At 44.8% G+C, this 12106-nt stretch overlaps 1 protein-coding gene across 1 annotated transcript in view; it reads right to left on the bottom strand.

Moving 5' to 3' along the window:
• Window positions 1–12106, bottom strand: part of adgrg6 (adhesion G protein-coupled receptor G6) — a 102723-nt gene that overhangs the window by 15769 nt on the left and 74848 nt on the right. Inside the window, exons 22-27 of the mRNA XM_086190064.1 lie at window positions 5542–5688; window positions 5286–5402; window positions 5033–5078; window positions 3379–3485; window positions 2219–2346; window positions 1211–1479 (exon numbers count right to left, since the gene is read on the bottom strand). Of these exons, the coding sequence (XP_086046190.1) occupies window positions 1211–1479; window positions 2219–2346; window positions 3379–3485; window positions 5033–5078; window positions 5286–5402; window positions 5542–5688 (814 nt within the window). The remainder of the gene's footprint in view (window positions 1–1210; window positions 1480–2218; window positions 2347–3378; window positions 3486–5032; window positions 5079–5285; window positions 5403–5541; window positions 5689–12106) is intronic.

Genomic DNA, 12106 nt, shown 5'->3' with positions numbered 1-12106 from the left:
CCAGGATGCTGGTTAGCTTAGCCCAATGGCTGGTAGTGGGTGGGAAGTGTTAGCATCAGCTCGCTCAGGTCCAGGCTAGTTAGCTTAACCCAATGTCTGGTAGTGGGTGGGAACTGTTAGCATCAGCTAGCTCAGGTCCAGGATGCTGGTTAGCTTAGCCCAATGGCTGGTAGTGGGTGGGAACTGTTAGCATCAGCTAGCTCAGGTCCAGGACAGTTAGTTTAGCCCAATGGCTGGTAGTGGGTGGGAAGTGTTAGCATCAGCTAACTCAGGTCCAGGCTAGTTAGCTTAGCCCAATGGCTGGTAGTGGGTGGCAGTGTTAGCATCAGCTAGCTCAGGTCCAGGATGCTGGTGTGCCCAGCAGGAATCCTCCTCCTCCTCATCATCATCAGTAGCAGCAGTCGCTCTTCTAGTCCTCAACAAACATTTGGTTCTGTTGACCCAAGTTCCAGTGGAGCTTTGGAGGTGCTGCGTCAAATCACTGCTCCCAGTCAGGAAAGTAGGTCCGGCTATCGTGAAATGCATTCCTGGGGCCAGAGCGGGGGATGCTGAGTCCAACTTAAAGCTGCTGGCTAAGGATAGGCGTAGATTCAGTAAAGTCATCATCCATTGTGGCAGGAATGACATCCGACTTCGCCAGTCAGAGGTCACCAAAGTCAATGTGGAGTCGGTGAGCACATTTGCTAAGACTATGCCTGACTCCGTAGTTTCCTCTGGTCCCCACCTGATTTGATCAGTCAGGACATATTCAGCCACATGTCATCATTTAACCGCTGGTTGTCAGGGTGGCGTCCAGCGAATGATGTGGGCTTCATTAATAACTGGCAGACTTTCTGGGGAAAACCTGGTCTGATGATGTGAGACAGCATCCATCCCACTTTGGATGGAGCTGCTCTCACCTGCAGAAATATGACATAATTTATTCAATAAAGGACAGAATCCCTTTTGCGAGCAAACATTTTCATGGCACACCCCTAGGAGGTGCCCGTGGACCACTAGCCACCCCATGAGAAACACTGCCCAAGAGAAGGGGCTCTATCTACTTGTCTGACTCTTGGGACGATGGATTCCAAAGGTTGGCAATGATGTCCGAGCTTTCACCAGCCTTTGAAAAAAAAAAAAGAAATTCTCATTTCGCAGAGGATGTCCTACAAGATCCTCAAGGACTCCTGGGGGTCTTGGACCCGCCTCATAAGCAGCAGCAGCTCACCCCATCCCACCACGCAGAACTTGAGGATATATCTGCGTATGTAGGTGTTGAAGACCTTGACCAGAGCAATGTACATGTGGACAGACTCCAGCGCCATCCAGGTGAAGGAGGTGAGCAGGAAGTAGTGCAGCAGGATTGCGGCTGACAGGCAGAGCCAGCGGGTGTCCATGCTGGACAGCCAGCTGTCCAGTAAGAAGACTAAATTGAGGAGAAGCAGGGAGGTGCTGAGGTTCATCAGGATCTTGGAGGGGTAGTCACGCCGCAGCTTCCTGTGGGAACACCAACGAGGTTGAAATCTGATGTTCCTGTTATTGTGTGTGCGTCAGTGCCGCACCACCAGAAAGCCACAAGCGGCGTTGCTGAGCCAAGAGCTCATCAGGTCTCTCATCCTGCCTCCATGCTCGCCAAGTTCCTGGCCCTGCAGGAGCTTTGACACGACTTGTTGTCATCAGCGTCTGTTTGTTTGTTTGAGATTTCAGTTCATTCATTTTATCCCTGCTCTACACTCTTCTGATGACTTCAAACAGTTTTGATCTGTTTGTCAAGTCCAGTCAGGTTTCTGTGTGTATGGTAGTACTACCGGTACAAGTTCTAGTACTTCTAGTTCTAGTACAAGTACTACAGGTACTAGAGCCTGAGGCTCAGTCTCCTCCAGCAGCAGCATCAGTCAGGGATCTGGGAGATGTACTGGTACTACTCGTGGTAGTATTACTCATACTTGAACTACTAGTGGTAGTGTTACAAGTGATGTAAGTATGAGTAAAACTAGTGGTAGTACTACTAGAACCACTACTACTAGTGGTAGGAGGTGTCAGCCTGAGGCTCTGCAGCCTATTGTCTTATTCGATTAATCTCCAACTCTTTTCTGTCTGTTCACTGTCTTGTAAAACGCTTTAAATTTTCACATATTTGTTCAAAAGTTGGTCTGTAAATAAAGCTTGATTGATTGATTGGCCATTTTCAGGTGACCTTGGACAAATGTGAAACAAAACTGGAGCTATGACTCACTCAAAGGCGATGTAGGTGAGCAGCGTGGCGGCGGAGAAGATGGTGGAGATGCCACAGCCGATGTAGGTGATGAAGGTCAGAATCTTGTTGTTCCTGCTGTCAATGTGAGGTGAAGCTCCAGAAATGTCCTGAGAAGAGACAGATGCCTTGAACTCCCCACCCACCTGAATCTAACGGTGATGGAGCACACAAGTTACTGCATTTCTTAAAAGTAGGAAGTTTTGATTTGTCACATCTTTATACAAGACGACAAGCAAACACATTTTAAGCACTGGTTTTAAGAATGGAGTTTGCTTTGATCAGCTTCATTGAGTCTGACTTCACTGCTATGTTGCAAATATTTAGGGAGGAAAAAGAAAGCTCAAATTAATTTAATCAGTTAACTCAATAAATATATGATTTGTATATATATATAATTATTTAAAAATACACACACATATATACATCCATATATTTGCATATATATACACACACACTTATACATACACACATATGTATATATATATGTATGTGTGTATATACACACATACATATATATACACACACACTTATACATACACACATATATACATACATATGTACGTATATATACACATTTACACGTTTGTATATATATACACGCGTGTATATATATACGTATATATACATATATACACGCACACATATATACACACACACATATATACATATACATACATACACATACATATATATACATATATACATATACATATATATACACATATATACATATACATATATATACATATATATACATATATATATATACATACATATATATACATATATATATACATATATACATATACATATATATATATACACATATATACATATACATATATATATATACACATATATACATATACATATATATATACACATATATACATACATATATATATACACATATATACATATACATATATACATATACATATATATACACATATATACATATACATATATATACACATATATACATACATATATATATACACATATATACATATACATATACATATATATATATATATATATATATATATATATATATATATATATATATATATATACATACACACACACACACATATAAATAAAAAATTGTGTAGGCAAATGTGCTCCACGATTCTCACCATCAGGATGCCAAAGTGCGTCAAATGATTACACAGGCAGACGGTTCTGTTGTTGCTCGATTCTTTGGAGACTCTGCAGCCATCAGCGTTCCAGCCTCCAGCACCATCTAGTGGCAGAAGTCAGGTACAACATTTGTTTATTTTATTGAACCTTTATTTCCCCAGGCAAGCAAGTGAAAACAAATTCTTATTTACAAGTCCAGCCTGAACCAAAGAGCAAAGGCTCTTTGAGGGGGGAGGGGGCTATGTGCTAAAAGTAAAAAAGAAAGGTCATGTAAATTACAGAACAACAAACAGATAATAAATAAATACATGACAATAAAACAGTAAAAATACAGGCATGTGACAAGTAGGCAGTTCAACAGGTGCAAGAGGGTGGGTGAGGAGAGGCCAGTGGGTTTGAGGGTGATTTGTAAAGTGTTGCAGTCAGCAAGCAGGAAAGCGCTGAGATTGAGAGCAGAGTGGGAGAGGAGCAGAGGGAGGGAGGGGGGGGGTAGAGGTTTTGTTAATGCGCTGAAGGCTTGCTGAGGGTGGGTCGAGATGCTGTCCTGTAAATGGTGTCACCATCGTCAAATATGGGCAGGATGGTCATTTTAACGAGTTTGTGTTTGGCTGAACCGGTGAAGGAGGCCTTGTTCTGGTATAAGAAGCTCATAAGAAGCTTGACTTTTGACTGCAGGCGCTTGATGTGAGTGGTGAGGGAGAGGGACAACGCATTCGGTTTTCTTGGTGTTGCGGGTAGATGAAGGCTATGGAAGTGCTGCTCAATAGAGGTGAGGCTGTGTCGTAGTGTGGAAGCTGCAGAGTTGAGAGAAGGGCCCTCTGGATATAAGATGGTGTCATCAGCATATAGGAGGACCTTGGAATTGCTGACATTCGTGGCTACATCATTAATGTAGATGGAGAACAGCATTGGGCCTAAGCCAGAGCTTTGAGGCGCCCCTTTTGTGATGGGGAGAGGGTCGGACAAGATGTTTTCAGTCTTTAAATGGTAAATGGCCTCAATTTATAGAGCGCTTTTCTACCTTAGTGGCACTCAAAGCTCTTTACAGCGTCGTCTCATTCACCCATTCACCCGTTCACTCACACACTGATGGTGGAGCTGCCATGCAAGGCGCCAACCTGCTCATCAGGAGCAATTATGGGTTCAGGTACTTGCTGGACTCTGTTGTTGAGGTAGCTGGCAAACCATTTGCAGGAGTGTGATGACAGACCAATGCTAGAGAGCCTCTGCAGGAGGATGGAGTGGTCGACAGAATCGAAGGCCTTAGTGAAATCGATGAAGACTGCGATGCAGATCTGCTTGGAGTTCAAGGAGGTAACAATGTCATCCAGGACCTTCAGAGTAGCTGTGGTGCACCCATGGCCTGGCCGGAACCCAGACTGCAGGTTGGACAGGATGTTGTTTGAGGCCATGAAGTGGCCGCTTTAAATTCTCCCTGTCACCAGACGATCACTTCATACAGATTTGGAAAGAACTTCAAAAATGTGACAGCTGATGGCAGAATAAGCATTGCAGAGTCGACTTTCACGGCCTTGAAATTGTTTTAGAGCTTTTGACATTCTGACACATGTGAGAGATGCAGAGAATGAAAACCTGTGAGTGACTTTGTCTCTGGATGTTTGAATGAATCTCAACGATTGACAGACTTACTGTTGATGCTGAAGTCCCAGAACATGCAGACTGGGTTCAGAGACGGCTGGTCAGAGAGAAACAATAAATACCATTAAGCTCCCATTATAGAATCAATAATAATAATGATAATAATAACAATCATCATCATACAAAAGAAACTGCAAAATATTTTTAGTACAATTACTGTAATATTATTAAAATAGAAAATGTCAAAAACAACATAAATATTAACATGAATCAATAAATAACACATGAACTTGAGTGCAGTTACGTGTTCAGAGAGGTGAACGATCTCGATCTCCACTGGATCCGTCAGGTCACTGATGGATAAGTTTCCAAGGCTGCTTGCCACCACGTAGCTGTTCAATGCACGACCGTCCTGCTCTCTCTGTGGCGAGACAACAGGAGTCCATCAGGGCTAGTCCCACAATACACATCTGTGCTTGAGGTGACACGCCACAGTACGTCTCTCCCTAGGTTTACTGATTGAGGCGTGATGGTGGCAGGCTGTGCGGTGGCCATCTGACCTGGAAGAGGCTGGTGCTGCTGAAGAACATGAAGTTGATCCTGGAGAGAGAAGTTCTATTGGCCTCATTGAGAAAGACGCCAGACAGCAGAGATGCTGGAAGGACGACCTGCGCTAGAGGGTCGATCCACTCGGAGCCAAAGTCAATCTGAGGAGAGATGCGTTAGCAGAGTCACTGGAGTTATCAGAGTTACCAGAGTCAACAGGATTACTAGCATTGATGAGTTACCTGAGTCACCAACATGACGAGTTACACTGATGACTCCAGTCATAGGAGTTACCACAGTTACTGGAGTCATCAGTGTAACCAGTTACAATAATCACTTGAGTCACTGGTAAGTAACGTCACCGGTACAAATAAAAGTGTTACCAGTGTCGTGAGTGACACTGCATCCGCAGAGTGAACAGTACCAGTACATTAATCAGTACAACGAGTATCAGCACAGTAACGAGTGCTACCTGTATGGGTAGAGTAACCATTGCTACGTGTATGTGTAGAGTAACCTGTGCTACCTGTATGGGTAGAGTAACCAGTGCTACCTGTATGGGTAGAGTAACCTGTGCTACCTGTATGGGTAGAGTAACCTGTGCTACCTGTATGTGTAGAGTAACCTGTGCTACCTGTATGGGTAGAGTAACCTGTGCTACCTGTATGGGTAGAGTAACCTGTGCTACCTGTATGGGTAGAGTAACCAGTGCTACCTGTATGGGTAGAGTAACCTGTGCTACCTGTATGTGTAGAGTAACCAGTGCTACCTGTATTTGTACAGTAACCAGTGCTACCTGTATGGGTAGAGTAACCTGTGCTACCTGTATTTGTAGAGTAACCTGTGCTACCTGTATGTGTAGAGTAACCTGTGCTACCTGTATGTGTAGAGTAACCAGTGCTACCTGTATGGGTAGAGTAACCTGTGCTACCTGTATGTGTAGAGTAACCAGTGCTACCTGTATGTGTAGAGTAACCAGTGCTACCTGTATTTGTAGAGTAACCTGTGCTACCTGTATGGGTAGAGTAACCAGTGCTACCTGTATGGGTAGAGTAACCTGTGCTACCTGTATGGGTAGAGTAACCATTGCTACCTGTCTGTGTAGAGTAACCTTTGCTACCTGTATGCGTAGAGTATCCAGTGCTACCTGTATGGGTAGAGTAACCTGTGCTACCTGTATGTGTACAGTAACCAGTGCTACCTGTATGGGTAGAGTAACCTGTGCTACCTGTATGGGTAGAGTAACCTGTGCTACCTGTATGGGTAGAGTAACCTGTGCTACCTGTATGGGTAGAGTAACCTGTGCTACCTGTATGGGTAGAGTAACCATTGCTAACTGTATGTGTAGAGTAACCTGTGCTACCTGTATGTGTAGAGTAACCAGTGCTCCCTGTCTGTGTAGAGTAACCTGTGCTACCTGTATGTGTAGAGTAACCAGTGCTCCCTGTATGGGTAGAGTAACCTGTGCTACCTGTATGTGTGGAGTAACCAGTGCTACATGTATGGGTAGAGTAACCTGTGCTACCTGTATGTGTGGAGTAACCAGTGCTACATGTATGTGTAGAGTAACCTGTGCTACCTGTATGTGTAGAGTAACCTGTGCTACCTGTATGGGTAGAGTAACCAGTGCTACCTGTATGGGTAGAGTAACCTGTGCTACCTGTATGGGTAGAGTAACCAGTGCTACCTGTATGGGTAGAGTAACCTGTGCTACCTGTATGGGTAGAGTAACCAGTGCTACCTGTATGGGTAGAGTAACCTGTGCTACCTGTATGTGTAGAGTAACCAGTGCTCTTGTATGGGTAGAGTAACCTGTGCTACCTGTATGGGTAGAGTAACCAGTGCTCCCTGTATGGGTAGAGTAACCTGTGCTACCTGTATGTGTAGAGTAACCAGTGCTACCTGTATGGGTAGAGTAACCTGTGCTACCTGTATGTGTAGAGTAACCTGTGCTACCTGTATGTGTAGAGTAACCTGTGCTACCTGTATGGGTAGAGTAACCAGTGCTACCTGTATGTGTAGAGTAACCAGTGCTACCTGTATGTGTAGAGTAACCAGTGCTACCTGTATGGGTAGAGTAACCTGTGCTACCTGTATGTGTAGAGTAACCAGTGCTACCTGTATGTGTAGAGTAACCAGTGCTACCTGTATTTGTAGAGTAACCTGTGCTACCTGTATGGGTAGAGTAACCAGTGCTACCTGTATGGGTAGAGTAACCTGTGCTACCTGTATGGGTAGAGTAACCATTGCTACCTGTCTGTGTAGAGTAACCTTTGCTACCTGTATGCGTAGAGTATCCAGTGCTACCTGTATGGGTAGAGTAACCTGTGCTACCTGTATGTGTACAGTAACCAGTGCTACCTGTATGGGTAGAGTAACCTGTGCTACCTGTATGGGTAGAGTAACCTGTGCTACCTGTATGGGTAGAGTAACCTGTGCTACCTGTATGGGTAGAGTAACCTGTGCTACCTGTATGGGTAGAGTAACCATTGCTAACTGTATGTGTAGAGTAACCATTGCTAACTGTATGTGTAGAGTAACCTGTGCTACCTGTATGTGTAGAGTAACCAGTGCTCCCTGTATGGGTAGAGTAACCTGTGCTACCTGTATGGGTAGAGTAACCAGTGCTACCTGTATGGGTAGAGTAACCTGTGCTACCTGTATGGGTAGAGTAACCAGTGCTACCTGTATGGGTAGAGTAACCTGTGCTACCTGTATGGGTAGAGTAACCAGTGCTACCTGTATGGGTAGAGTAACCTGTGCTACCTGTATGGGTAGAGTAACCAGTGCTACCTGTATGGGTAGAGTAACCTGTGCTACCTGTATGTGTAGAGTAACCAGTGCTCTTGTTTGGGTAGAGTAACCTGTGCTACCTGTATGGGTAGAGTAACCAGTGCTCCCTGTATGGGTAGAGTAACCTGTGCTACCTGTATGTGTAGAGTAACCAGTGCTACCTGTATGGGTAGAGTAACCTGTGCTACCTGTATGGGTAGAGTAACCAGTGCTACCTGTATGGGTAGAGTAACCTGTGCTACCTGTATGTGTAGAGTAACCAGTGCTCTTGTATGGGTAGAGTAACCAGTGCTACCTGTATGGGTAGAGTAACCAGTGCTCCCTGTATGGGTAGAGTAACCAGTGCTACCTGTATGGGTAGAGTAACCTGTGCTACCTGTATGTGTAGAGTAACCAGTGCTCTTGTATGGGTAGAGTAACCTGTGCTACCTGTATGGGTAGAGTAACCAGTGCTCCCTGTATGGGTAGAGTAACCTGTGCTACCTGTATGTGTAGAGTAACCAGTGCTACCTGTATGGGTAGAGTAACCTGTGCTACCTGTATGTGTAGAGTAACCTGTGCTACCTGTATGTGTAGAGTAACCTGTGCTACCTGTATGGGTAGAGTAACCAGTGCTACCTGTATGTGTAGAGTAACCAGTGCTACCTGTATGTGTAGAGTAACCAGTGCTACCTGTATGGGTAGAGTAACCTGTGCTACCTGTATGTGTAGAGTAACCAGTGCTACCTGTATGTGTAGAGTAACCAGTGCTACCTGTATTTGTAGAGTAACCTGTGCTACCTGTATGGGTAGAGTAACCAGTGCTACCTGTATGGGTAGAGTAACCTGTGCTACCTGTATGGGTAGAGTAACCATTGCTACCTGTCTGTGTAGAGTAACCTTTGCTACCTGTATGCGTAGAGTATCCAGTGCTACCTGTATGGGTAGAGTAACCTGTGCTACCTGTATGTGTACAGTAACCAGTGCTACCTGTATGGGTAGAGTAACCTGTGCTACCTGTATGGGTAGAGTAACCTGTGCTACCTGTATGGGTAGAGTAACCTGTGCTACCTGTATGGGTAGAGTAACCTGTGCTACCTGTATGGGTAGAGTAACCATTGCTAACTGTATGTGTAGAGTAACCATTGCTAACTGTATGTGTAGAGTAACCTGTGCTACCTGTATGTGTAGAGTAACCAGTGCTCCCTGTATGGGTAGAGTAACCTGTGCTACCTGTATGGGTAGAGTAACCAGTGCTACCTGTATGGGTAGAGTAACCTGTGCTACCTGTATGGGTAGAGTAACCAGTGCTACCTGTATGGGTAGAGTAACCTGTGCTACCTGTATGTGTAGAGTAACCAGTGCTCTTGTATGGGTAGAGTAACCTGTGCTACCTGTATGGGTAGAGTAACCAGTGCTCCCTGTATGGGTAGAGTAACCTGTGCTACCTGTATGTGTAGAGTAACCAGTGCTACCTGTATGGGTAGAGTAACCTGTGCTACCTGTATGTGTAGAGTAACCTGTGCTACCTGTATGTGTAGAGTAACCTGTGCTACCTGTATGGGTAGAGTAACCAGTGCTACCTGTATGTGTAGAGTAACCAGTGCTACCTGTATGTGTAGAGTAACCAGTGCTACCTGTATGGGTAGAGTAACCTGTGCTACCTGTATGTGTAGAGTAACCAGTGCTACCTGTATGTGTAGAGTAACCAGTGCTACCTGTATTTGTAGAGTAACCTGTGCTACCTGTATGGGTAGAGTAACCAGTGCTACCTGTATGGGTAGAGTAACCTGTGCTACCTGTATGGGTAGAGTAACCATTGCTACCTGTCTGTGTAGAGTAACCTTTGCTACCTGTATGCGTAGAGTATCCAGTGCTACCTGTATGGGTAGAGTAACCTGTGCTACCTGTATGTGTACAGTAACCAGTGCTCTTGTATGGGTAGAGTAACCTGTGCTACCTGTATGGGTAGAGTAACCAGTGCTCCCTGTATGGGTAGAGTAACCTGTGCTACCTGTATGTGTAGAGTAACCAGTGCTACCTGTATGGGTAGAGTAACCTGTGCTACCTGTATGTGTAGAGTAACCTGTGCTACCTGTATGTGTAGAGTAACCTGTGCTACCTGTATGGGTAGAGTAACCAGTGCTACCTTTATGTGTAGAGTAACCAGTGCTACCTGTATGTGTAGAGTAACCAGTGCTACCTGTATGTGTAGAGTAACCAGTGCTACCTGTATGGGTAGAGTAACCTGTGCTATCTGTATGTGTAGAGTAACCAGTGCTACCTGTATGTGTAGAGTAACCAGTGCTACCTGTATTTGTAGAGTAACCTGTGCTACCTGTATGGGTAGAGTAACCAGTGCTACCTGTATGGGTAGAGTAACCTGTGCTACCTGTATGGGTAGAGTAACCATTGCTACCTGTCTGTGTAGAGTAACCTTTGCTACCTGTATGCGTAGAGTATCCAGTGCTACCTGTATGGGTAGAGTAACCTGTGCTACCTGTATGTGTACAGTAACCAGTGCTACCTGTATGGGTAGAGTAACCTGTGCTACCTGTATGGGTAGAGTAACCTGTGCTACCTGTATGGGTAGAGTAACCTGTGCTACCTGTATGGGTAGAGTAACCTGTGCTACCTGTATGGGTAGAGTAACCATTGCTAACTGTATGTGTAGAGTAACCATTGCTAACTGTATGTGTAGAGTAACCTGTGCTACCTGTATGTGTAGAGTAACCAGTGCTCCCTGTATGTGTAGAGTAACCTGTGCTACCTGTATGTGTAGAGTAACCAGTGCTCCCTGTATGGGTAGAGTAACCTGTGCTACCTGTATGTGTGGAGTAACCAGTGCTACATGTATGGGTAGAGTAACCTGTGCTACCTGTATGTGTAGAGTAACCTGTGCTACCTGTATGTGTAGAGTAACCTGTGCTACCTGTATGGGTAGAGTAACCAGGGCTACCTGTATGGGTAGAGTAACCTGTGCTACCTGTATGGGTAGAGTAACCAGTGCTACCTGTATGGGTAGAGTAACCTGTGCTACCTGTATGTGTAGAGTAACCTGTGCTACCTGTATGGGTAGAGTAACCAGTGCTACCTGTATGGGTAGAGTAACCTGTGCTACCTGTATGTGTAGAGTAACCAGTGCTCTTGTTTGGGTAGAGTAACCTGTGCTACCTGTATGGGTAGAGTAACCAGTGCTCCCTGTATGGGTAGAGTAACCTGTGCTACCTGTATGTGTAGAGTAACCAGTGCTACCTGTATGGGTAGAGTAACCTGTGCTACCTGTATGGGTAGAGTAACCTGTGCTACCTGTATGGGTAGAGTAACCAGTGCTACCTGTATGGGTAGAGTAACCTGTGCTACCTGTATGTGTAGAGTAACCAGTGCTCTTGTATGGGTAGAGTAACCAGTGCTACCTGTATGGGTAGAGTAACCAGTGCTCCCTGTATGGGTAGAGTAACCTGTGCTACCTGTATGTGTAGAGTAACCAGTGCTACCTGTATGGGTAGAGTAACCTGTGCTACCTGTATGTGTAGAGTAACCTGTGCTACCTGTATGTGTAGAGTAACCAGTGCTACCTGTATGTGTAGAGTAACCAGTGCTACCTGTATGGGTAGAGTAACCAGTGCTAACTGTATGTGTAGAGTAACCAGTGCTACCTTTATGGGTAGAGTAACCAGTGCTACCTGTATGTGTAGAGTAACCAGTGCTACCTGTATGTGTAGAGTAACCAGTGCTACCTGTATGTGTAGAGTAACCAGTGCTACCTGTATGTGTAGAGTAACCAGTGCAACCTGTATGTGTAGA

Source organism: Aulostomus chinensis, chromosome 20, assembly GCF_037954235.1.
Source record: "Aulostomus chinensis isolate RoL2024-O1b breed Wild chromosome 20, RoL_Achi_v1.0, whole genome shotgun sequence".
NCBI lineage: Eukaryota > Metazoa > Chordata > Actinopteri > Syngnathiformes > Aulostomidae > Aulostomus > Aulostomus chinensis.
The sequence above is the reverse complement of the archived record's forward strand: the minus strand, read 5'-3'. Positions and strand labels throughout refer to the sequence as shown.